At 41.0% G+C, this 26,980-nt stretch overlaps 1 protein-coding gene across 1 annotated transcript in view; it reads left to right on the forward strand.

Moving 5' to 3' along the window:
- BMPR2 (bone morphogenetic protein receptor type 2) overlaps positions 1-16,409 on the forward strand; it is a 112,789-nt gene extending 96,380 nt beyond the window's left edge. The window contains exons 10-13 of the mRNA XM_082311795.1: positions 778-914; positions 4,601-4,773; positions 5,869-7,148; positions 8,893-16,409. Of these exons, the coding sequence (XP_082167921.1) occupies positions 778-914; positions 4,601-4,773; positions 5,869-7,148; positions 8,893-9,143 (1,841 nt within the window). The 3' untranslated portion in view covers positions 9,144-16,409. The remainder of the gene's footprint in view (positions 1-777; positions 915-4,600; positions 4,774-5,868; positions 7,149-8,892) is intronic.
- Positions 16,410-26,980: the final 10,571 nt, after the last annotated feature.

Here is a 26,980-nt window from a genome sequence, read left to right on the forward strand (position 1 = left end):
AAGCATGGTTCATGCTGAAAGACTAAATTACCTGTTAAAGCAGTTTGCAGGCCTCATGGTAAGTGCAATTTGAGCATTATTATTATTGTCCAGAGTTTACAAACATTGAGAGTTGGGCTGATGGCAAAGGCAGTACTTTCAGTTCTTAGAACTGATAAAGTGCCTGAAGTGTCTTTCAGACTTTCCTCATGAAAGAATGGATGGGAAAGTGCTGTGATTTAATGTAGCCTTTAGTCACTCATACTTTTATTTATGCTATTGACATGGAAAATTCAGAGAAATCCTCCATACCTGTAACATAAAACAAGAGGAAGCAGACTTTTAAAATTTAGCACGTGAGATTGTGTCACAACCACCATCTTCTTCCCAAGATATAGCATATAGAGTTAATCTGACATGCAGCATTCTCTCTATGGTCCAACAGCTGCACTTTATGTGCAGAGACTTGTAATCTCGCTGGGCTTCCTCCCAGATGAAGTACGTGAGTATATTCAGTCAGTGACATTTCACAGAAATTAGGTGTCGTCCTCAGGCTGTAAGACATTCTGAATGTGCCAGTCAACCAGCAGAGTTTGAAGATGCTATCCTTTGAGAGGTTGCTGAACAACACTTAATTCATTTGCAGTTAATTCAGCTTTTTTTTGTGAAGTTAGACTTTGGGGCAAAGTGGAGAACATCTCAATAGACAGCAACTTTGATACTACCTTTCATCACCTGAAAGCCCTTGCTCTGCCTTTTAATCTGGATTTTTTTCTTCTTTCTTTCTTTTGCTAACAGGGGAATCTGTGCCAGAGTACCAGATGGCTTTCCAGACAGAAGTCGGAAACCATCCCACTTTTGAAGATATGCAAGTCTTGGTGTCTAGAGAGAAGCAAAGACCAAAATTCCCAGAAGCGTGGAAGGAGAACAGCCTGGTGAGACAGAATATTTTCAAAGAAACAATCATTTAACCGGCTATAGGGTGTACTCACTTCTTAAAAGCAATTTTTTAATATGTTCTTTTTTTTTTTTCTTTGTTAGTGTTTAAGGATTGGGAGGGGCTTCTGTCTGGACTTCTTAAATATTGAATTCAGTTTTTAAAAAGCCATTGACATGAAAGCTAGATTTCTTTTAAGGAAAAATACTGAGATTATTATCGGATGCTGAAGTGTGATACACAGAAGATAACTTGTTATATTAATTATTAGACGGTATCTGGGTATTATGCATGAAATGCCCATATGTTCTCTGTATGCTGGATGAGAAACATAAAGGCATTTTCTGCCTTTTGACATCTTACAAACTAATACCACCCTAAAATAGTTGGCAAAAATGTAAATATACTCTTCCAAAACTAAAATCTATAAACATTGTAATAAACTTTTTCTGAAGTTGTATAGTCCCCAGAATTTGCAGAGGCTACAGCTTCTAGCAATCATTTCATTATAACTACATTAGGAATGGCTTCATTTGATCTGCAATTTTTATTTTCAAGTCTATAAACATAGTAACGTTGTTTGTTGTTTTGAATTAGTATAGCTATGGCTTAGAGCCTTACTTGCTGCTGCAGGCCAACAAGTTACAGCAAGTCAGCTGAACTCTGTTAAGAGTCTGTGTGCTTGCTTTCATCTGCAGCAAAGGTGAGGGAACGCGAATCCCCTTAGCTTAGGGGGGTTGTTTGTCTTTTATTACAAGCAAAGTGAAGTGCAGCTACTGGGTTCCACCTGATACATGGTAACTTGTTTAAGCTAAAATAGCTTGATTGCGAGTATGAAAATTACTTATTTGACTCTTATTTAAAAAGATACTTCTAGTTATTCTCTTACTGAAATTACGCCCTTCAATCTTCAGAGACTTTGCCAGTTGATAAGCATGTAGCTACTGTGCAGATAATGGGGAGCCTAAGGCCTCATCTCTGCTGGTACTTGTAAATATGTATAAAACCGTTCTCAGAGAGGAGCATCGCCTCCAGTATTAACACTGTTGTAAAACATGTTGTAACTGAGTTGAGAGCTTCATAGAGAGGTTCTTTGATTACACAGTTTTGGCCAGCCAGCCAGGGCGGGAATCCGCACCCAAACTGTACAGGAAATCGAGCAGCAACTGTTTTAACTATAGCCATGCTGACAAATGTGGTGTTGGAAGAACCAAGCTTGACAGCTGTTTCTGAAGACAGTTATAACTAGAACAGTTCAAGAAGGTTTGTTTTGTTTTGCAGACTACCGTTTTACACGTTAATTATGTTCTAACAAGCTGATAGACTCCAGCATTATTAGACACTGAGCTAGTAATGATCTCCGTATTTAAACTGCCTAACACATTCTTTGTGTTGTCACTAATTTTTTTTGCAAAAATTCAAGATAATAATAACGATGATGATGATGATAAGTACAGCTCTAAGGATGGATCTACACCATCGCTTTAAAAGAAAAGAAGAAGAAATAAACAATCTGTAGTTCTCTCATGGGTGTCAAACAACCTACTCCCCCCTATGCCAGTCTAGGGTAATATCTGAATGAGCGCTCTAGGGGAGATATTGTAGAAAGCTAAGCTCCAGATAACCTCACCCTGGACCCAGGTCCTAACCTCCTGTATCGAATGCATGGGATAAAAGACTTTTGTCCCTTATTTAAAGCTATGCTGACAGGTTGGGTTATAACACTTTCATGCAAATTCATCTATTAGAGAAATGTGTTTGCCCTTTTCATTTGAGAGATACAAATAAAAAGCCATGTTTTATTTTTTTAGGTCACATAATTAAGGCACTCAAAAGATGTGGAATCCTAAATTTATGATTACCTATGCAGTCTCAGTCTGCTTCTTGAACATACATGTTATGATACAGACCTTGATTAGCAGTATTGGTTTTCACAGTATAAATCAACAGTCTGAGCAGATGATGTGCATAAAATGATTCAAGGGCTATAAACTGAGTTGAGATGTTAGCAGCATTCTTGTCTCGTTTGCCAAAGCCAAAGCAGGGCCTAAGCTTGACTTCAAAGGTCAGGACTGAAGGATATTAATAGAATAATGCAGATTTCCTGTCCCTCCTATCTTTTTTTATGAGTGCTAGAACTTCTAAATAGTGCATTTTAGTATAGATCTCTTTGAACCTGAAATTAATAGAAAACACATTACTGTGGTAAATGTGAAGGTCTAGAACTTCAGTTTTGCTAACTCTACACAGTCATCACTGTGCTCCATTCATGATCCTTAAAACATCAAAAGGAAAGGATCTGCTAGGAGAGAGACAATGTTAAATTAAACAATGTTTAAATTTACTGCTGGTGAAACCTGTAGGGGAGAGTCTTAGAAAGGGGCAAGACAGGAGATGAGGGTGACTACTGACTTAGATACATCTAAATTGTGACTAAATCAAGTCCTAAAAGCCAAATGAAGGCTTTTTATTCTGGGAGAGAAAACAGATCAGTACATGATCATGTCGTTATTCCTGAGGGTGCTGTTAGACTCGTGTCCCTCAGCTAAGAGGGGTGTAGTTGCTTAACGCCTCTTCGATCTCCTGTGGGAAGGGAGATAAAAGGTTTGCTTGTGTGGGAGCTCATCCCCACCTGTGCAGCCAGAGCTGCATCACTAAGCAGCAGTGACTTGCCAGATGCAAGCGATGCCAGGAGCCCGCTCTGTGGGCGAGGAGCTCTTGGCTAGCATGCAGAGCTACTCCTGGCTTTCACTGCCAGAAGCGAACAAGGCAGTTCTGGCACAGCGGCACTCAGCAGGACCCACTGAATGCTTTAGCGCCCAGCTGGGACTGCGCACAGTCATTGGTGCTGGAGAGGTTAAAGCTGGGCTGTAGATGTGAGATGTTCTGGCAAACCATATCCTATCCATGGGCCATAGACTGGCAGCAGGGGCCAATAAACGTCTGCCTGGGTTTTGTACTTCGGATGCAGTGGAAGCAGAACTGTTCAGTGCTCGTAATTTCAGTTGTCTCCTCTCCACGTCTCTGACCATATGGCAGCACATTTTGGAGGTCTTGAGCTCTAATCCTGACTGTACCATTCACCCCACAGTGTGATCCCAGGAAAGTGTGTCTGTTTCTGTTTCTCCATCTGTAAAACAAGGGCAGCAATAATCTCCTCCCATAGTGCAGACAAATTCACTGATATTTATGAGGCATTTGGATGTTACAGTAGTGAACAGAGGAGGAAAGCATGACGAAATGAGCAAGGCTGTGTTATTTGCATACAGTGCAGGGAAGCAAGGCCGGGACCATTAGCTCAGTTGTGAGGATAACAATGACAGCATTTCCAGAATATCATCAATCCTTAGTACCCAGCTTTCATAAGGCCGGGAGAGCGCGCTGAGCATGCATACATCAGTGAGGGCTGGCTGAAGGTTGTATGGACAGTGGTGAATGTACCTTTTCCTAAATCATTGTCTTCATAGTTGGGGTGTGTGTGAGATATGATATTAGTCCTGCATATTGCTGCTATTAGGGTAAACTAGCTTTGGATGAAATTGTGTATCTTCCGTTTCTCTTCCTCACCAGCTTGTGACTATTTTCATGCATACAGAATGCTGTCATAAAGCAGTAAATTAGAAGCACAATAGAAAGGGAAAATAATTTAAGATAAAGGGGTTTTGTTTGTTTGTCTCCTGGCAGGCTGTGAGGTCACTTAAAGAAACAATTGAAGACTGTTGGGATCAAGATGCTGAAGCTCGACTAACAGCGCAGTGTGCTGAGGAGAGGATGGCAGAACTCATGATGATTTGGGAGAGAAATAAATCAGTTAGTCCAACGGTCAACCCTATGTCAACTGCCATGCAAAATGAGCGGTAAGAGGAGAAAACATTTGGTTTTAGTCAGCAGCAAATGCCCAATGCAATGCTCAGCTCACGCCAGGAAGGAAGCTAGAGCACACTGCTAGCTTAACGTTTCTGCACCCGTGAAGTGGGTGTGTGTTACATGAGCTAGTCTGCATATGGGTATTGTATGACATGATCCTGATTGCTTGTGTTCTTAAGATCTCCTATGTCCCCCCAGAATTCAGGCGCCTTTTATGTAAACAACTGTACTTCTCACAGAGGGCCCTTTTAAACTGAACTTAGGCAAACTGTCCAAACAGGCTTGCAAAGATAGGAAGTGACTATGAATTGTCTTTAAGGACTCTTGCTAAATGATGCATAAAGCTTCTGTTTAAAATGTTCTTCTAAAAATTGTGAATTTGCAGGCAATATGAGTTCAGGAAATCACCGAGTCTCAAACCTATAGCTTTTCAGTTAAAGAACCGCAGGGCCATCATTTAAGTCATTGTTATTCTGACCCCAGTGAGAGAGGTGCTGCGCATTCTCTGCTTATATATGATCCAGAGGGAGTGAGAATTTGCAGAACTGACGTTACTGCTTAATAGTATACACTAGGGATGTGGGTTTGAGAGAAGAGTAATGTTGCTGTATGTGGCAGTGTTTATTGTAATGAAAAAAATTATGTCAAATCGTAGAATACCTAAGTTGTTAAAATAATAGATTTTTCATGGTTTAGGACCTTGTGACTTCTTCCCAGCATCGCTTTCTCCATCTTGTGCGTTGAGTTCTTGTTACCTCCTTCAGCATTACTTCTCTGCAACTAAAGCAGTACCTTAGCAGTGAACTGGACAAACAGCATATTGGACAACTAGAAGAAAATTACTGTTATGTGACTTAGTTGTATAAATAACATCCATGGCAAAATTGCTGTCCTAGTAAAACTAATTTTCTGCTACCCAGGATTTTTCAAGGAAGATACTGAAAGATCTCAGTTTGTACTGTGTCTGTCCTTAGTTTATGCATGAAAAGAAACAGAAAGACATTCGGCTCTCTTAAATGACAGGCTTTATAATATGAGGTGATTGTTACATATATGATCTTAATATCACTTATTTTTTCTTAAAGGAATCTGTCGCATCATAGGCGTGTATCAAAGATAAGGCCATATCCAGATTACTCTTCCTCTTCCTACATTGAAGATTCAATCCACCACACTGACAGCATAGTGAAGAACATTTCTTCTGAACATTCAATGTCCACTACACCATTGACTTCAGGGGAAAAGAACAGAAACTCCATTAACTATGAGCGGCAACAAGCGCAAGCTCGCATCCCTAGTCCTGAGACAAGTGTCACCAGTTTGTCCACCAATACTACCACCACCAATACAACTGGCCTCACTCCTAGCACTGGCATGACCACCATATCCGAAATGCCTTATTCGGATGAAACAAACTTACATACTACAAATGTCATGCAGCCAGGTGGGCCCACCCCTGTTTGTCTGCAGCTAACAGAGGAGGACTTAGAGACAAATAAATTGGATCCAAAAGAAGTCGATAAGAACCTGAAAGAAAGCTCTGATGAGAATCTGATGGAACATTCACTTAAGCAGTTTAGCGGGCCAGATCCACTCAGCAGCACTAGTTCCAGCTTGCTGTATCCGCTGATAAAACTTGCAGTAGAGGTGACAGGACAACAGGACTTCACACAAGCTGGCAATGGTCAAGCATGTTTGATTCCGGATGTCCCATCTGCTCAGGTCTATCCTCTACCCAAGCAACAGAACCTTCCGAAGAGGCCTACTAGCCTCCCCCTAAACACCAAAAATTCAACAAAGGAGCCACGGTTAAAATTTGGTGGCAAGCACAAATCAAACTTGAAGCAAGTGGAAACAGGCGTTGCCAAGATGAACACTATCAATGCTGCAGAACCTCATGTCGTGACAGTTACCATGAACGGAGTGGCTGGGAGAAGCCACAGCATAAACGCTCATGCTGGCACAACCCAGTACGCCAACGGGACAGTGCCGTCTGGCCAGACAACCAGTTCGGTAGCGCAGAGGGCCCAGGAAATGCTTCAGAACCAGTTCAGTGGAGAGGATAGTCGGCTGAATATTAATTCAAGCCCTGATGAGCATGAACCCTTGTTGAGGCGGGAGCAGCAGGTTGGCCATGATGAAGGTGTTCTGGACCGCCTAGTAGACAGGAGAGAGCGACCACTAGATAATGGCCGAACAAATGCCAATAACAACAACAGTAATCCGTGTCCAGTGCAAGACACATCTACAGTCAGTATCCAGAATGTAGCGAGAAATCCTGGGCAGACCCAGACTAGAAGAGCACAGAGGCCTAATTCGCTGGATCTATCAGCCACAAATAGTTTGGATAGCAGTAGTATGCAGTGTAAGTGCCCACAGAACTTGAACAGTTTCCCTGACACTTTTTCACTTAATAACTATGTATATCTGCTTGAATAGAAAATACTTCTGTGTCTCCTCTCCCTCCTCAAAGCATACTTACTCAATCCCATATAAATTTAATTTCTTTCAGCACAATTTCAATCTTCTTGATAAGGTCCTGTCTCCATAAACTCCAGCACATGTTAGGTCACTGTCTTCCTTCCACATACATGGAATAAATCTGTCCCTTTATAACCTATTTACTCTGACTCTAGGAAGGGAGTAATTTCGAACTTTCATTATTCCTACTTCAGCACCTACTTTGGCAGCTGCAAAGCGTATTGAAAAAGCTTCCTATTTCTTCCTTCAGGGGCACGTTATACCTTCTTTTCCTTACTTTTCCTCATTCTGCTAAGAGTAGCTGGCTCTAAAATGCATTGACTAAAATAATTTATTATAATAATTACTTATACACTTCATTACTTTTAAAGCAACTGATTTTACTGTATTAGCCCAGCCTAGACAGACGGTCAGGCATTCTCTACTTTGCTGCCTGAGCTCCAACAATTATAGCAATCCTTTGTCAGTTTACCACGTACATATTAAAAATTAATCAAAGTAGTTAGAGAAGGAATCGATTTTAATAGTCTCCTTCAGAATAACTGCCTTAAGAGTTTTACGGCCAAGGATTTAAGAGGTTACAATGGGGCTCTCCTTTTTACCGTAAGAATGTAATCATGTCATTAAATTAGGTACATCCTCCGAGTTTGTCTTTGGGCCTTTTGGAGCTGTTTGAAAGGCTTCCTAGTGTGCGTTTTTAAGACAATATATTTCCAGAATGCACAGTAGTCTTTGAATGATGCTTGCAAACCTCTGACTGTGTTTAGACAGACGCTGTGATACTAGTGAAATAATCTGGGGTGCCAGGCATGTTTGGAAAGAAAAGGTTTAGAAACAAACCAGAACAGATCTTTCAAGAAATGTAGTTGAATATTCAGCAGTGAAATGTTTAAGCCTTCCTTTTAAGTAGGAAAACTTAATTTTTGTTTTAACATGTTGACTTGAGATGAAATCATTATTGAGGTAAATAAAAAAAATTATTGCAGTAACTTTCTTTAATTGACGGTTAAGTTAAAAGAAAGAGTTTGAAGGTTATGTAAAGTGAAAGTTTTTTTAACAATCAGATTTCTACTGCTGAAATTTTACCATTTTACCATTAAAGTTCCTTTTGCAACCCACCATCCCAAATCCTGACTTAGGATCTTGACAGAGAATGGACCATTTTGTCTCCAGGTGAAATGCTTTGCCAGGTGAAGTAGGATTAGGGGACCTATGATTTAATTATGCTATTAAAAGTTTAGCATTTGCTGTCCTGTAGTAGCGACATTTTTTGTACCTCCCATTACAGGCAATATAAGATACTATGATTGCAAAAGCCCCTCAAATGTCAAATGCTGATTCTGCTGTTTGATGCCAATGTGAATTCACAAGGTAACACAAATCACTGAAGTAATTTCTGACAGACAACAGAATCTGACCCCTTGTTTTAGTGGCAGCTGCTGTAGTTGATATACCTATCATGCCTCTGCCACACAGTTGCTTTGAGGCTTTTGTGTGATAAGATTTTGTTCTTTTGTTCTGTTTTGCATGAGTAACAACCCTGGACTCTCCAGTCTTATCTTCCTTGTAATACTATTTTCTACTCTGTTTTTGTTTTTTGTTTGGTTTTTTTTTTTGTATGTCTTCAGTAGGTGACTCCTCACAAGATGGCAAGTCGGGCTCAGGAGAAAAGATCAAGAAACGTGTGAAAACTCCGTACTCCCTTAAGCGGTGGCGTCCTTCAACGTGGGTCATCTCCACTGAGCCGCTGCACTGCGAGGTCAACAATAACGGCAGTGACCGGGCAGTCCACTCCAAATCCAGCACTGCTGTTTACCTTGCGGAAGGAGGCACTGCCACCACAATGGTATCTAAGGACGCAGGAGTGAACTGCCTGTGAAATACTTTAAAAGCCGACAAATGACATTTTTTTTGCATTATTTGAAACAAACACGCAGAAGACATTTTAAAAAACTGCTTTCTCCTCCTGTCAGCAACCCCTACCAAGGACTCGCTTTAAATAGATTTCAGCTATGCAGAAAATTTTTAGCTTATGCTTCCATATTTTTTTATTTTGTTTTATTTTTTGAACGTTTTTGCACTTTTATTTAGTATCGCTAAAGTTAAGTCTGTCTGTTTTGACCACGGAATATATATATGTGTATCAAAAATGTGGTCTCAAAATATTTTTTTAAAAAAAGTAACAAAAAAAAGTATTGCTGATAATCAGTTTGGACCAGTTTCTTAAGGTCACTAAGATCATAAGCAGACTATAAGACAGGTTTGACTGCAGTGGTGTCTTGTAACCATGTTTTGATTTCTGTGCACAAGCTAGTCTGTATATTTCTATGTTAAAAAGTGTATTCTCTTTTGAACCCCCTGTTTTTCTTGTGTCATGTTGAAATGTGCAATAGTCTATAGTTCACAGTATGCTTTATTGAAAAGTGTGTTTCTAAAATTGCCACATGTTCCCCTTTTTGTATTTGTTAATTTTTCCCTGACAGTTGAGCAGTCAGCCAGTCATGACAGTGAACTTTGCACACCGTAGCCAGCTTGAAGCAGCTGCCTATATCACATTGTGCTCTGAGGTGACAATGCATGAATTTTCCCCAACTTGAAAGGGCTTTTAAAAAGGAACAAAAAAAAAAAAATCTGAGCTCAGTACCTTGCCTTTGATCCTTCCAAATTAAAATGTGTTTCCTTTATAGCAGTAGATGCCAGCCTGTGAAGTTCTGAATAACAAAACGTTGAACAAATGTAAGGAAACAATGTCAGCCATTTTTTCCATTTTATTTTGTGTGCAGTTTCACCCTCTCTATTTATGTAAAACCTTATTTAGATCACTAATGATGTACCTTGAAAAATACATTTTATTCAGAAATCTTAATAAGTGTCATACTTAAAAGCTCTAGTGAAGATAGGTTGCAAATGTATTTTGTTTACACAGCGGAAAAATCATTAATCTTATTTGGCACAAAACAGTTTTGTGATGAGTCACAAATCTTTCCTGATTTACCTCCTTATAGACAGTCTGGGGTAAAATCAGCCCGATTACTTACGCAGGTAGGTGCATCCTAATTGACCGTTGTTGCTGAATTGAAACTCTTCCTCCCTTCAGAGTTTTTAGAGCCCCTCATTCATCTTTTTAAAATGTATTGCATGCTTTTAAAATTCATGGGTATGAGTGTTTGTGGGGGAGGGTTGGGGTTTCTTTCCCCTCTGCTTAGACCCTTCTTTGAGTTTGTATGCACGTTGATTTTAGGTGTTGGTGAACATGAATGTAATATCTATTGAGATAAATTGTTTTTTCACCATCTCAAGTAAACCTTACCTTTTTTTAGAATGATTGTTTTTACTGTCTACTGAAAGAAAATTAATTTCCTTATTGGTCAGGACCTCCTTCTGCCTAAGAAATACCCTTCCACCTGAGAAATATTCTTTCTGATTGAAAACGCTTCAGTAAAAATTATTTAGATAAAAAAGATATGACACATGTCAGTCTTTGGTACTGAGTGAAGTTTTATCTCACTGTATCTGAAAACCAGTGATGTTCAAAGAACGAAAATCTATTCAGTCAGCCTGCCAAACTCCTGTGGCAGGATACTGGCAGCAAACAATTGCCTCCCCTAGCCTGTCTCCTTTCAGCTGACTGGAACAGATGCTCTGTGCTTTCAAGCTCATTTGTGTCCTTGCTGTTATATTCCCCCCCCGCCCCGAGGTAAACTTTGCCAACCCCGTTCTTCTATATCTGATGATACAACTAGCATAATATATGCCTTGCTGCATCTGATTCTCCCTGTTTCCCAAACTCACTTGTTTATGCTTGATTGCTATGATTTTCTCTTGTAATGCTTCTTATTGTTTCTTAGATTCTCCTAGATATCTCCAAGAGATAACTCTATAAATCCAGACTTTGATTAAGTGTAGTTGTAGAAATACAAGCCATGAGACACATTTTGGGCTCCCTGTGTTCTTTAAGCACCAGTTCAAGGAGTACCTTTCGTCTCTGAGGCGTAATTCTGTTATCTGCCTGTATAAATACACAATTATATCTCCCCTCTCAAAAAATACAGCTTTTCTCTGGTTTTACTTTTCATTCACTCTCCGGCTTCCCATCTGCTGCAACCTCGCATCCCAGATGTTGAAAACCTGCCAGTTGCTCAGCTGGGTTTCAAGACCTGAATCAGAGTTTTTGGCATTCTGTTCATAAGGCTGGCTGTAGATTTCTTCTCTTTTGGCCTTCTTTGAGTCTCCATTTGAAGTACAGTATGTTGTTTTGTGATGATCGCTGTATCATGCATATTGAAGATTCTTCACTCCTTTCCCAATGACTTCTTGCTTTGCCTTGCATGTATCATCCATCAGCATTTCAGAATGTGGGCTGAAAAGCATATTTAGGACACTCTTATCTAACTTGAAACACTCTGGGGAGAGAAAAGTTATTTGCTCTGACTACTGCTTCTTTCTGCTAAGACAGATTTGCAGCAGTCTTCTAGCCTTTCTTTTCAGGCCAGTCCTTGTAAGAAATCCAACTTTTTTATGCTCAATGCAATCAAAATCATTTTAATACCAGATGAAAATGTTCTTCTGCAGTTTTCCTTAAACATTCTTAAAGCAAACATAATAGTTTCTTTTCCTTTATCTATTTCTGTCACTTGCTGGAAGGCCTTTGAGATGAATTATAATTAGTAGAAAGTATTGGCTTTGTAATCAACCATGGATAAATATAATTTGTAACATGATAGAAGTATGTACTTTATCACAAAATACCCTATAGATTAAATAGAGAAAAACTATTTACTTTTAAAGGTCAGTCAAAACAAACTCTTAAGTAGGTACTAAAATATTGTAATTCTGCACAGCTAGATGAGATCAGAATAGCAGTTTGGTTTTAATGCTTAATTTAGTAATGCCCTTTCTTTGCTCACAGCACATAATCCAATCTCCACAGAATACTTTCTCTGTAAATTAAATTATATTGAATTGTATCTTATACGATGAGGAATCATCCTAAACCAAATGAAATACATGTAAGAGAGAGAATTCTACACATCAGACACATGGATAGTTGATAAATGTACTACAATCAGGGGAGACAAATGTGTTTGTTTTCTTTGTGAGTTTTTTTAAGAAAAAAGGATAATGATGAAAGTTGATAATTTTCTATCAATTTGTCATGTATATTGCAGACAAGATAAATATAGCAAAATGAAAACAGAATGATAGTGTAAATACCTATGAATTGTGCCACTGTCAAATAGGCAAAAGTAGAATATTTGCTATGGTAATTTATAATGTATAATTCAAGTAAAATGTTAGAGCAAACATTTGTGATGTTTGTATATATAAGCCAAAATCCAAAATCTTACTGGTTTTAGAAAATGACGTGCTAGTAGAAGCCAGAAGAGTTGCTTACGTTAATGCATTGTCTCTTTTTCTGTTTCCTATAATAGAGATACTCACCAACATAACATGGTTTTTAGAATGTGAATTCTAACCATTTGAACAGACATGCCTCATAGTCAGATTTATTTTCTTCTAAAATTGGTATTTACAAGTCAGATTATCTGCAACACTTCCCCTGAATTTGCTTATAATGCTCTATAGCTTCATGTGCTAAGTAATTAGTATTAAAAATGCCTTTCTTGAAACTCCAAGATGCACTTAAATTGCACAGTTAAAGGTAAAGGAATTCCTAATTTAAAAGAAAACCAATTGATATTGTCATCAGTAGAATATTCTCAGAAACAAAGAACATTTCTGGTTTTGTTTTGGTTTTTCACCGCCCTTCATTTGTGTCTTGTTTCCATATAGAATGTTACCTAATTTTCAAAGGCAACAGAGTTTCATTTTTTTCAGTGCACTGGGGACAAAAAACAATGCAAGATGGATGCTGGCATGTTTCAGGAAACAAACAAACAACAAAAAAACCCCACCTTATAAACATGTTTAGAAAGTACGTATTTTCCCACCTGTCAACTTCCTCTAAAAGAAATCTTTAATCCTGCCTGCCTCAGAAAGGAGAATAAGGAAGTTCTGTATTTGTGTGGAATAGATTATGGGGGAAAATTTAATAATAATGAATTGTTACTTAAAAGTTATCTATGTATACATTGTATATGCCATAGTTTCAGTGTTCAGTGCATTTTGCTCTAATGATATTCCTCTTTTAAATGTTAAAAAGTCCACTAATATAACATTACTAAGCCTATGTTCAGATTATAATTTTCTTTTATGAAAAATATTCAAAAGATCATAGCCATTCTGCCATTGAAATGTCATTATGGAAAGTTCCAGCCTAATTACGGAGAATTTTAACATTCACATATTTAGGCAATACAGGAGAAATTAATTGCGCTGTAATTTTTACTTGTATAAAAATGATGGCAGTTCCCATTGCTGAAACAGGCTGGTTTTAAGTCATAAAAATAATAATTGCCAAGCACAGTAGCATATACATGACCTTGATATCAATTGGAAAATTTGGAGCAGCTTATCAAAGGAAATTGAAATAAGATTGATTAGTCTATGAAAGTTGGATTATAGACTGGACAACTTAGTATTTTGCATAAATTTGGATTATTTGAATTTTTCTGTCTGGTCTCCCACTATTCATTTTAACAGGTAATTATAACCACCTCCTTTTTTTAATGTGCTTATTATTTTTTGTTCAACTTTAAGCCTTTATCAGTGAAAAAGCTATACATATTGCAATGAAGCCAAATACGTATTTTTTTATGTAAACTCTGTATGTATTTAGATGCATATTTATGTTGTGCATAAATTCCAGGATTAAATTCTGTGAGTTACAGCATCAGATGGTAGTACAGGTAGCAAGTATAATGTTCTTTTTCATATGCCATTTTAAGTTGTCTTTAGTGCATCACAGTAAAATTGGGATCAGACTGTGACATATAGTTCAGTAGTGCAAGATCTCCCATGACAGACTTGTCACCGATTGTTTAGGTGGAATGGATTTGAGAGAGAGAGAGAAACCTGGGAATGCACAAACTTTGTCTGAAGCTGAGTAAGTTAAGGTACCTCTCTTAAAGATCAACAAATAACCCAAAATACTTAATACATGGTAATTTTTACAAGGCTTTTTTATCTAGTAGCTATAGTTACGTATGTGATTGCCATTTAAACATAGTATTTTAGTCCATTAAATCCAAGTACATTTTAGGCTTCTATATTGTCATATAAAACTGTAGCTGTAGAAATACATCCCTTTTTTGACACACACACACCCCCCACCCCGGGTAGGTTCAGTTTTGATGTGAAATAGTAACAGATCAGCTTTCTCATTTTGAGGTTTCTTCTGTACTGACTAAAATTGGTAGCAGAACTTCCACTTCTGCAGATAACAGATTTAGGCACTCCTGCGAATCAAAATGGAGTTGTTTGGCATAAGTATATCTGAGGAAATCAACATTTAATCGGCTAGCGCTTGAGCTGAATGCTGTTGAAATCAAAGAGGAGTCTGCCATTGATTATGAGCAAAGGAGGGTTGGGTTCTGCTGGCAGTGGTTTGAAAAATTTCCTTGGAGGATTAGCCCTGGGAAAGCGAAGGTGGGACCACATGGGCGAAGCCTGGTTGCCAATGCCTTGAGGGCTGTTAGCCGATGCCTCAGTTCAGGCTGTCAGGCTGGGTCAGTACCAGTGCAGCTGTGGTTATTGTCAAGAAGTGGGACTGCAGCAGTGGGAGTGGAAGGCTTCGAGATAAATCCTTATTTACACCAAAGCCCTTTAATGTTGATCTGGGCTTCATGCAGGTCTGATTTAGTGGCTGCTGTGGTGCGTTACAAATATGAATTACTTTTTGTGCCCATTTCTGTTTATTTCACTGTGGTTTAATCTGCATTTGTGCATAATAACCAGGAACTAGTCAAAGTTACGTTAATTTATATTGTAATTGTCAGATATTTTTCAAAGCCTGTTGATCAGCAGTTGTGTAAATTTGCAAGTCATTCAGTTGGTTAACTTCAGTGCATAGGTCATGCTTCAACAGACGCAGTACCTGTCACAGTAAGGAAGGATTTCTTCAAAGTTCTCGCAGGCTTCTGCAGATACATTACAGGAGCATACATCCGTCGGGGGCATAGCATCTTGCCTGGTAACTATTTTAAAGCAGAAATAATTTGCCTTTGTAACTTCCTAGTTTCAAGGTCTCCCAAAAGTCAATTTTTGCAGCCCATTCACTTGTTTTTAAGACAGAGCAAAAATGTGTGAGGTTTATTTCTAGAGCACTTGATTCACTTTTTTTGTGCTTCAGAACTGTATCATGAAGTATCACACTTCAATCTTGTTTATTCAAAAGGAAAGAAAATAGTTCATGTTTCTGTCGTTTGTGAAAAGTCACAAGAACAAAGAAACAGGCAAGTCCAAGTTATAGCTGACTTTCATTTGTCACTTTTGAATTTCCTGATTTGTGACTCTTCTCTCTCTTTCACACTGTTGAAAAGTATTTAAAAAGGTTTGTATGTAATGTTTCTTGTCTGCTTTTTGTCTCTAGAGGAAAGTGTGCTCTATTCACATTTATATAAGCTATAATCATATTTTACAATCGCTGTTGATTATTTTCCCCCCAAATGCAGTATAAGAGGAAAATGAACATGGCAAAGACTGATTTCTAGGGTTCGGTCTTCTGTAGAAGCTGAAATAAGGAGATGTGAAACTGCCATTTTCCTTATGAAAGACTGTAAAGAGAGCATTACTTTCTGAGCGAGCTTTTCTGGGGAAGAGGGGGAGAAACCCTAGAATATGGAGTCTCATCAGAACCCTTTTGTTAACGGGTATTTTTGGTTTTTCTCTCAAATGACTGAGGAAATATCATGTATGAATTTATAAATAATTGCTTTCAGTTATTTCTTTCGTATAAGCTGCCCAATACCCTTGCTATGCTGTATAAGTTGTGTTTCATGGAACAGTGTGAGTATGAAATAAAAAGCTAATTTTTGTTTTTTAATCATCTGTGGATGCCACTATGAAAGCTGACATTGTTAAAGCCACTACAGAGTTTTCTATGAATACTTGTAAGAATTGCTTTGTTATATATAAACCTAAATAAAGAGATTGTATTGATACAGAGACATTGGATAAGAACATTTAAAAGGCTATTCTTTAGGTCTACAAGAAAAGGCTTGCTGTAAAATGGTGCATTATTCCATTTATTAAAGATCATATTAATGACAAAAAGCATGGTCTTTTGTGGGTTTTTCATGGTATTATTGGCCATGAGTAATAAGACATGCTCCCAGAAATGAAGGGAAAACCCCTGTTGCAGCTGTGTTTTGTTGGTTGAAGGATAAGGAACTGCTTCATTACTGAGGGCTGAAGAGGACTTTCAGACACCTTAGGCATGTGACAGATTGCACGCTGCTCTGTTATCAGATAATTGTGTGAAATGATTAGGACTTGTTGTTGCTACATTAATGCAGTGCCTCTGCTTGCTTTTTTTGCCCATTCTCGACGGTCAGCCAGTTAAGATGCTTGTATTGGCAGCTAAATATAGTTTTGTAGGCGTTTCAAAGCAGTAGGCCTTACGTGGCCTCTTGTCACAGCTTATCTGTCTGCTAAGTGTTTAAATGCAGAAAAACAAAAGGACAGGGAAAAAAAAAAAAAAGGAAAAAGAAAACAGGAGAAAGAGGCATTTAAATACTTTTTCACTTTTGGTTGGGCTGCACTTGGGTAGAGCGCAGGATTGATGGCAACCAGGCCTGTGGGAGGAACACAGCAAGCAACAACCTTTGCGGGTGGGCCAAAAATTAATAGCAACCCCCTGTCCTTCCCACAGAAACCATTGCACTCTTGCCCCTCCCCATGAGGAGACAATGTCACGGCATTCTTACAAGCAGGAGCTTTCCCAGCCCAGAGCTGCTGTCCTGTCCCGCAGAACTAGAAGAGATGGATTAAGTCAGTAGAAGGACCCTGCAAATTTCCCCGCTGGCTGGCCTGACCCAGGCGTCGGCCTGCTATGCCTCCTGAAGGCAAGGTGCTGGGAAGAGACGGGTCCTTTCTCCACTGCAGTCTCCTTTGTTTTGCTTCCTGGTGTTTTTCTACTCCTGATGCAAGAACTTCATTTTGAAGGAGTTGTCTGGGATTTTTTTACTTTGCAATGAAGAGCTTTTCCTCTAGTTTCCCTTCTTCCGGTCATCTTGGGAACTTCAAGCTGAGCCATTAACTGGCATCACCACCATACAAATGGTAGCTACACTGTACCTGTGCACAGGTGACACTGTTCATTTGATCTCATCTTTCTCATCTCCTGTGTGACTGTTGAGTCACTTGAGACATTCGAGGAAGGGTGAGGGAGTTGGTGCTCCGTGGCCTGACGGCTGCTAAGGCAGGCAGCAGGATGCTGAGGCTTTAGGACCATGGATGCTTGTCCGTGTGGAGAACAGAGGGAAATTAATGCAAAATGGTCCCGAGAACTGGGTATCACCCCCACTAAGTCACCTTCCCTTCCTGACCAGAAGGAAAGTACTAAATCTTTCCTTTAAACAAGCAACAAGCCCTATCTTTCTTTCCCTTTCTAGCCATCCAAATGCTAGCTGAGCTCTGAGGCAGCCATTCTGCCTATGCACGTGGAGGGAACTCGGTTCTCCTCTCCTCAGTTCCCCTTCTGGAGCACAAACAGCTGTGCCGGCTAGGGTCGTGCTACCACTGCACTGCAAGCTCCCTTGGGCAACGGTCACCGCAGCTTTGAGGCAAAGTCTTACACAAAGTGCAACTAAACTCAACTTAATGCCATGTCACCAGTGGTGAACTCCTCTTTGGTTCCACTCCCAGTGTTCCTGGGTTTGCCTTGGCCTTGGGAAGGGGTTCCACATCAGCACCAACACTGTAGAATGAGCATCCCAGCCTCTACAGTGCTGCAACACACATCTTGTAGCTTAAAGCACCAAGCAGTGTACTGTGGGACCTCACTGGTTCCAGCACTTTGTTATACACAGACTGGTGGGACCCATCCTGCACCTCAGTTGCTTCGTTGTTTGTATCTCTCCTCCTTACTTAATTCTTGTTAATTTATTTTTCTCTATCCACAGTGATGATTTTTGCAAGCCAGTAAGAAAGCGGTGCAAGGCCTACACCTCTGTGGCCAAAGAACTACCTCCAAAATGCAAAGAAAGGAGAACGACGAGCTTCATTTCTTGCTGTCATAAATAAGGAGGAAGCAACAAACTGAGGCAAGTAGCGTATGGGTTGAGCACCTGCTTCTATGGCAAATCACCTTGGCCCCACAAATGAACCTAGAAACTCCTGGCTACAGGGAGGGACCACTACAAACCTCGCTTCCTCTGCGAGCCGGAGGCAGACACCATGTTCCAGGCTGGATCTGCAGCTACCTTGGGGGTTTCTGCCTCAGAAAAGGGTTAGGAGATTAGGACAGTTACTGACAAGGAGAAGGTCCCTCCCTGAAAGAGAGTACTGTGCTTATGTGCAGTGGCTTGCTGTTTGCTCAAGATGGCTGAGCAAGACTAGCTCACAGGAAAGAGAGGCTGGCTAGCCAGGCCTTATTATCTGCGCGTGGGGCTTTAAGTGTCCTGCAAAGCTCTTTGTATCCAGAGATCTCAATGACTTTGGTGGGAGCCCGAGGCCTCTGAAGTCCTCCCAGGAACAGCTCCAAGGAAGTCAGATTTCCCATGAGGTTGTAGCCAGGGAGCGTCGGTGGGGGCCAGGGACGCCAGGAGTGCTGGGAACCACATGAAGCTCTCGTTCCCCTGGGGCACAACAGGCCCGTTGCCTCCTGCCCTGCCCTGCCCTGCCCTGCCCTGCGTGGCAGCTCTGCCTCTGGAGCAGGGGAGAGAAGCTGGTGGCAGCGCTGCAGCAAGTCGGGGAGGGATGCTGACCTGATCAAGACAGAAATAACACGAGCTCCTGCGTGCCCGTTCCACCTTCGCTAGTGCCCTGGGCGGAGGGGCTGCTGCCGCCAAGGAAGGCTGGGAGCCGGTGTGGGGGGCAGCCGTGACAAAAGAAGTAGAGCCTCCCCCCAGCAATTATCACTCCTTGCCCACAGCAACAGCAGCCAAGTCCTGCCCTACCCCGGCAGGTGTGGCTGAGTCTTATCCTCAGGGCATCTCAGAAGCCTTGCCTCAGCTCTGCAATAACAAAGTGCTACTAGTGAACTTTACTGATCTATTTTTTACTGGGTGTATGAGCTACTCAGGCTTAAGAAACAGTTCCCTCATATATTTCCCTGCGTGACCTCATATACTCACCTCTGCCAGCTCTCTCCTGCAGAAATAACAATCACTTTTATTCTGCTTTTGCTTTGCTACTGGGAAATGAAAGTAAAACAACAATAATTATATTCCCCTTTGTTCCAGAGCAGTGATGCAGCTGCAGAATGTACTTTGTAGAACGCAGCCACGTCAGTCTTCCATTTGTTTCCATTCAGGGTTTTTTCCCCCATTTACTTCTTGCTAATTCTGATGTTATGGAAATTCTCCACGTGCAGGAGATTATAGACATCTGCTCACTGCCATGACCCAAAGCACATTTTATTGGATAAGAAGGTTAATTTTCAACAGGCAGGAAATCTCGACTATACCAAAATGTTTGTATCTGTATAAATTCAGCTTTTCACATTAGCCTGAAAGGTTGTCATTCTCCATCCAACGAAGAGTTGAAATGGTTGGATTCCTAGAATTTAAATGGCGCACTTGGGTCTTCTGCTTTTATGTCAGGGGATCTTCCTCTCTTCAGCTCTCACTAACAGAGGGAAAGTCTGCGAGAAATCCACAAACGGTGATCTGAGCCAAAGCCATGCTTTGGGGATCACTCATGCCTCTTTTACAAAGACAACAGATAACGCTGCCTGAGGACAGCTGGTAGGCCCTGGGGCAGCCCTGTCTGTTGGGAGTGGTCTGCAGAAGACGGTTAAGGAAAGCAAGTCCGTATTTACTATGCAGCATCTGAGCAAATGGCATTTCTCGATGGGGCTCGCACAGGCAGTGCAAAAATGTTAAGGATGCAAATATTGAGAAAGGTTGGAAACACCCAATCCAGGTGCATTTCAATTCCTGATGGGAAGGAGAGGAGCTTCCCAAGACCCTCTATCACAGTCCAAGCACCTTTTGAGAATGAGGACATACACCAAGTACAGAGCAGGCATGGTTTGGGCAGATGATGGGCAAAAGCCAGTGGGCAGCGTCTCAAGTGCATGAGGTGGATCTGAGGAAGGGGAAAGAGCATGGAGGGAGGGTAGAGATATTTGTTTCAGGCATCAGCAACACGGTAGGACTCAGCATTTGTCTTTGGCCCTATTTCTTTGTTGTCCCTGCCAAGTGCTAATAGCAAAGGATAGTGTAGGGCATTGTAATAAAGAGGGTACAGAGGTTGTACACCTCATTTTATTAGTGTCACTGTTTGCAACAGGCCTGCAAGCAGCTCCTAGGAATGATACAGGCTTTTTTGGTTCCCTCTCTGATTTAGTGCAGCCTTTGTTTTCGAGAAGTTCATGCCACGGGCTATCGGATTTCCTAATCAGAATGACCAGAAATATGGTTTTCATAAGGTACTTTTATGTGCATGGAACTGGGTGCGTAAGAAGTGAGGTTAGTTTGTGCTCTGTCTCTTTTTTTTTTTTTTACTGATGGTTAGTCTGTATTTTTTGCAGTGACTGGTATTTTACCAGTCTGCCATAATATTGAAATTATGCCTGTTTTCTCTCTCTCTCTCTTCCGTTCTCCCTCTTTCTCCCCCTCCCTCTTTCCTCTTATTGGAAAGGTAATAATGGAGCCCTGCAGATATGTTGTAAAGAGTAACTTCTAGCACCTCCAGGTCTCCAGATTAGATAAAAAATCAGATCTGACACAAATCATGGTAGCAAGTTGTAGGTCTGACTCTAGCCTATGAGGTAAGTGATGCTGCTGCACACGTCAGTTTTACTGGTGCAGCCACGGTGTGTATGGGTGGCCAGGGAATCTGCTGCAGGAGGGAGGCCTTGCTGGATCTCTGCTGAGGTGGAAAGTAGTTATTGGGAACCTGCATTTCTGTTGCCATGCCAAGAATTTTCTTGCAGGACCATTAAAAATTCCGAATCAAGCCTCAGAAACAGCTGACTTAAAATCACTATTAAGCAGGCTAATTTTATTTATCGTTTGCTTCTGGAAAACCAGAATGCAAGTAAATCATGTGTTTGAGCTTTACCCTGTGATCATGAGGGACAGAAATGTGCTTTTAAGGCACAGGCAAGCAGAAGTTCCCATCTGCTTACATAAGCCATGAACTGAGACTGTAAGTGAAACGTGAGGTATTTGCAGCCAAACAGAAGCAAGGAGCAGTATCAAAAAGGCTTGATTTGGGCACTGTGTTAATCCTAGCATAGCAGCCAGCCACAGGAGGAACTCACAGGTTCTCCTGTTGCAAACCAGCAGTGGCCAACAAGCTGCAGACTTGGGAAGCCTTCCCCTATTCTGGGTTGAGGTGCAGGAGGCAGGCAGAGGAACTGAACTCTGCTAGGGGAGGGAGGGAAGCAGGAGGAAGGGCAGGTTCGTTCATGATCTGTCCCTGGTGGGATGCCAGCTGGGAAACCTCTGGCTCCGTGCCGGTGTATGGCAGCGCTGAGCAGCCACTCTTGCGCATTGAGTTTTTCCTCAGCATGGAGCCATGAGGCAAGCGTGCTTAGGCAGTTGTCCCTCTTGTTGGGGGAGAAGGGCATAGCCCAGCATGCAGTTCAGGGTGGCTGTCATGCTGTGGTTTCTCCTGCAGCAAAAGGGTTTCTGTGAGCTGCCAGGCAGGTTGCAAGCATGTTCAGGGAAGCCAGGCAACATGTGAGGGTCAGGTGTCCGCAACACCTTCCTTCCACCATCACTGCACAAACCTGCTGCTTTGGGCAGGCTGTTGAGGCTTCTTTGGAAAGACCCCAAGTAGACCTAGTCCAAGGATTTACTGGCCTCTGCTCCAAGGATAAGAGACAACCTGCAGGCTCTCCACTGTGAAGCATCAGCCTAGCCATGCCAACCACGACTGCTGGAGATGTCTGCATGCTCCTGCTGAGCAGAGTGAGCCTGACACCCTGGCTGAGCACTGGATGAGGCCTTGGCTGCTAACAGCAGTGGGGCCTGGGGCTTTGCCCAGCTTTGCTTTTTTCATCTTCTCAAAGATCACATCCTCTCTCTCGGTGATGGCTCTCTGGTTCTCCTGGAGGCAAAGTCAGGCTGAATGTGAGGTGCAAGGCATGAGGACAGGATGGCACAACTGAGACAAACTGATGTCTGGTTGAGATGTAATCAAACTAGTTAAAAGCTCCCCTGCACCCCATGGCTGAATGCAAGGAGGATTCAGAACATGGCTTGATTCATTATTTTTAAGTAGATGTTTTTCCAAATCAGAGAATCCTATGCTCCCTCTCCATCACACACACTGCTAAAGTTAATCAGTTTAACCACAGGGCTAGTATATGAATGTGGAGGGAGAAGCAAAATCATTTTGTCACGGCCTCTCAGTGCATGAATAAGCCATGCTAACATGCTTTTCACAATCTCTTTAGCTTTTTTAAATGTTATAAAAACAAACAGAAGCAAAACAAGATTGTAGGCCTGAATCAGAAGGAGCGATCTCTCTTCTCTGCTCTCTTAAGTGAAGAATGTCTATAGTTATATGCCTATTCATCACATATACAGGATGTTTCTCATCCTACAATATGGCCGTAAAATCTACATTATTGAAATACTGTCATTTATCAAATTAATTAATAATGTCAACAATTGAAACAAATACTTTACAGTATATAGTTCCATTATACTCACAGTACAGAATTTGTGCTGGTGGCTTGTAGGTGCAATCAGTGTTTAATGTTCATAAATCACGGGTTTCCTTCTACAGTTCATACACATTCTTTTGCCCTGAGACTAGAAATACAGAAACACGTTACATCTCTATACACAACACAAATACAGACAAATCTCTGTATTATATTTGCAAGCTCTGTAAATATGTGCTAAAAATATTAAGGTTTTGGAAGATAATTTTAAAGAAAAATTACTTGCTTCCTAAAAGGAAGGAAAGTTTTATTGTTGGAGGGGAGGAATTATGTGCAAATTATCATTCGGCATCTTTCTTGCAGGGAGGGAGATTAAATTGTGTCTTGTTTAAACGAACTAGGCTGCTTCTCTCAATGTTACCAAAAGCAAAGATTCAGAAATGTGGTGGACAACCTGCCCTTCCTGCTGCTCAGTCTCCTCCCTCAGCAGAACCCAAGAACAGCTGCAGTCCCTCTCAGCTGGCAAGAGCTCATGTTGGTGAACCAAGTTTCACTCCAACTGCCCCCTTCCTTCAGCAACTGGACACTCACAACGAGGTTATTGCTTGGTGTTGCTGCTGTCTTTTAGCATGTGTTCAGAAAATTGATCTGTATGCGTGGAAAAACATGTAGCATGTAGGTGAACTTAGCACTGGTTTCTAAAGAAATTAACCTCATACTTCTCCCAGGTAATGATGCGTGCCATGAACACGCAGTGGAAACTGCTCTCAAGCCTGCAGTTAAGAGTTGTATTGAGAAACAGGGTAGGTTCGTCAAAAATGTGTTATCTTAATGCCAGTGAGGCATTGAAGCCCCAGGATGTTATTTATATGATAACTTTTCTTAAAGATTGTACTTCATAAAATACGGCAAGAGCGCATTTTGCTTTTGCTTATCGTATGTAGTTTGATTTATGTCCAAGGTCCCATCTGTTGTTTTTTATTGTTTTAATCTTAATACCTTATTTCAATCTGCTTGCCTCCTCAAATCCCCCCAGATATCCTGGAATATTAACTAGGATCTTACAGGTTTTGTGTGAAGCAAATTCGATTATATTTGTCCTATTTTTTTAAATGGCTTTTTCTCCTGTTGTTGTTGAACACCCACATAAACAAGCAAAACAAACTCACTCTGCAGGGGAGAGATGAGAAATGCAGTGAAATATCCTGGGGCATAATCTAATGTTTAGATTAGACTCCCAGAATCTTTAATCTTTCAACCTTCAATATTACTTGCAACAACCGTAGGTAAAACAATTTCAGGCAGTATATTGCTCTTTTATGTGTGCTGCTTTGCATTCATTTAATTTTGGAATAAGACAAGGATATATTTGAAGCTACTTGGAGCACAGTCATTTTCTATAAGGTTTGCTATTACTATTACTTTTAACAGTATATTTTTCATATATATATATTACTATGAGCAGTGAGCAGTTCTACTTAGAAACTTTCAGTCCTTAGTACAACAAAACTCTCCAAGTATTAGTTGTTTTGATAGCCGTACAGTGGGATTTGGGCCTGTGAACTTAGTTAAACCTCTTTGACCGTTGTTTCTCTGCTTTTAATTCTGCATTACTATTTTGACCACTTCTCTGACTTGTTTACAACCCTGTTTTCAGCAGGTTGCAAATGTGTTCATGCAGCTCTGTGTGTTTTATCAGTCTGCCTTTGAGGGCACTCTTGATATGCTTCTAACGTTTGGATTGATGTGTTTGCATCTGCGGCTTTTACTACGCACCGTATTTTAAGAAAGAGCCAACACCTTGCATGTAAGGGGATGTCTGCAATACCTAGATTTAATCTCCCAACAACGACTACAAAGCAGTACATTTTGGAAGGCCTCTGGTTAGGTGCTGAGTGCCCCCAAGCCCGTGGGAGTGCTCATCACCTCCCAAGGGTGGCACTTCAGCACGGTATGTGAGCATACCAATATCTGCTCAGCCCGTGCGGGCCAAGGAGTTGATTGAAATATTAGGTAGAGAGGAGCTGAAGACACAGAGATGGCTCCTGCGTATGTGGGATCATGTGTGACTCCAGTGAGTTTGGAGTTACAAACGTGACTGAAGTCACTAAAAGGCTGGTTCAAGTGATACTGGTAGAAAGCTCACAGCCTCTGTGCCGACAGTGAGTTTCATTCCTATTTTTTTGGATCACTGCACCATTACATTAGGTGTTACGGCCAGAGTAAGGGCATTGTGGATGTGAAGAAACCCCAGCCGAAAGGTTCCACATGAAGCCATATGAAATGTGTTGTTCAAAGTTGGCCTGGACAGCGTTTGGCAAAGTCTGAAGGCACTAAGAAGCATGACAGCTGAAACAAAACCCAGATCTTGGGAGGTGTGAATTAGAAGGAGAGTCTGGAGGGATCTGGATCCAAGCTATTGGGGGCTGAGGTTTTGTTCTGGGTTTTTTTGTGTAATTAAAAAAAAGTTTCAAAACTATTTTCAAGTAATTCATAATCCTGCTTTAGTTCTTTCCATTATTTCCATAAGGTGTAGGAGTAAGATCCTGTTGTAACACATTTGTTACAGTTTAAACAAATTAATGTATGAAGTACATGGTGTTTGATTAGGTCTGAGTACATGACTTTACATGTTCAACTTTCCCATCTAATGCATGTAAAGCAACACAACTGCTGATGAGCAGTATACATAAAGGCTTTGCTTTATATTCTCATAACAACTGTGTGGAGCAGTGCCATTTTTGCAGTGTGACAATAATGTGGGAAGTACTATAATTGCCACAGATATCTTCTGCATTCAAAGTCGTGACTTGGCTCCATAATATGCATCACGCAAATAAATATAAATCAATACCTTTCATTTTTGGCCTCTTCAAAAGACTAACAGGAATTAGAATGTGTTCAGAATATTTTATGCCTTAAAATTGTCTGTATGGCACACTGCTTCCAAACAACCCCAGTATTTCTGGGGAGGGTAAACTGTTCAAGGGATAAAAGCCTGCTGAGCAACTGTACTGGCGCTGGCAGTGGGTGCTGTCACAGCAGGAAGAACTGCAAAGAGGATTGCATCTTCTGCTCTTGACTGAAAATGGCGGCAAAGAAGCGAAATAAACGCTGTGTAGACTAACCTGCTTTAGGATAACCATGCACTGTCCTGGGCTGCCACCAAAGCAGCAGACCAGTTCCATTTATTTCTCCAGACATGCCAGGGTGCTGTTTTTCTGCCTCCTGGGCATTTACCTGTGGAGCACTGTGAAGCTCAGGTTCTCTTTTTCAATATATACATGGAATCACTGAGAGAATTACAGGATCCCCTCACCTCCAATGCCAGAGGCATGCAGCCCATACTTTGCCTCCCAGCCCTTCCTGGTGATGAGAGCACTCTCTCCTGGATATTTCACTAATTAAGCGGGTTATCTGGGATTATGATGCTTTGCCACATTACACCAGCATGGCCTGTAGTGGCTACAAGAAAAGGACTGGGAAGTGGCCTTATGTGTATAAGGTGACTTAAGTAAATTGCTCACTTTAAGAAAGGGATACAACAGGACTGATGGTGATCTGCCAGGCTTCTGGTGCCTTCTGTTGACATAGCTGCTTTCAAGGGTAGCCCAGGATAATTCTCAAGACTGGGCACAGCCTCTTGTAGCCAGTTTTGGTTGACCCATCCTGCTATCCTGCAGGCCATATTACTAGTCTTTACAGTACCTGTGAGCAAGCATAATGTCCTTCAAAGAAATTTAATTAATCCAGAATGGAAGAGCTAACTTCATAACAACCTCATCACCAGAAACACATTCGTCCTGTTCTCTTTTGCCAGTCTGATTTCTCATAAAAAGCTCTTGACTCTGACAAGATCTTTAACCTTCAAGGCTTTAGGTAGACCAGTGTCCAGGCATCCTTAAGAAGGGCCTGTGCACATAGTCTTGCTTTTCAGGTTTGTTAAAATTGTCAGCCACAAGGATGGAGCTCTTCAAAGGGGAAGCTGGGGCTTTTTAAGTGAAGGAGGCTTCAATCAGAAACAGCAAAGG

The sequence above is a fragment of the Platalea leucorodia genome (assembly GCF_965183815.1).
Source record: "Platalea leucorodia genome assembly, chromosome: 5".
Lineage (NCBI taxonomy): Eukaryota > Metazoa > Chordata > Aves > Pelecaniformes > Threskiornithidae > Platalea > Platalea leucorodia.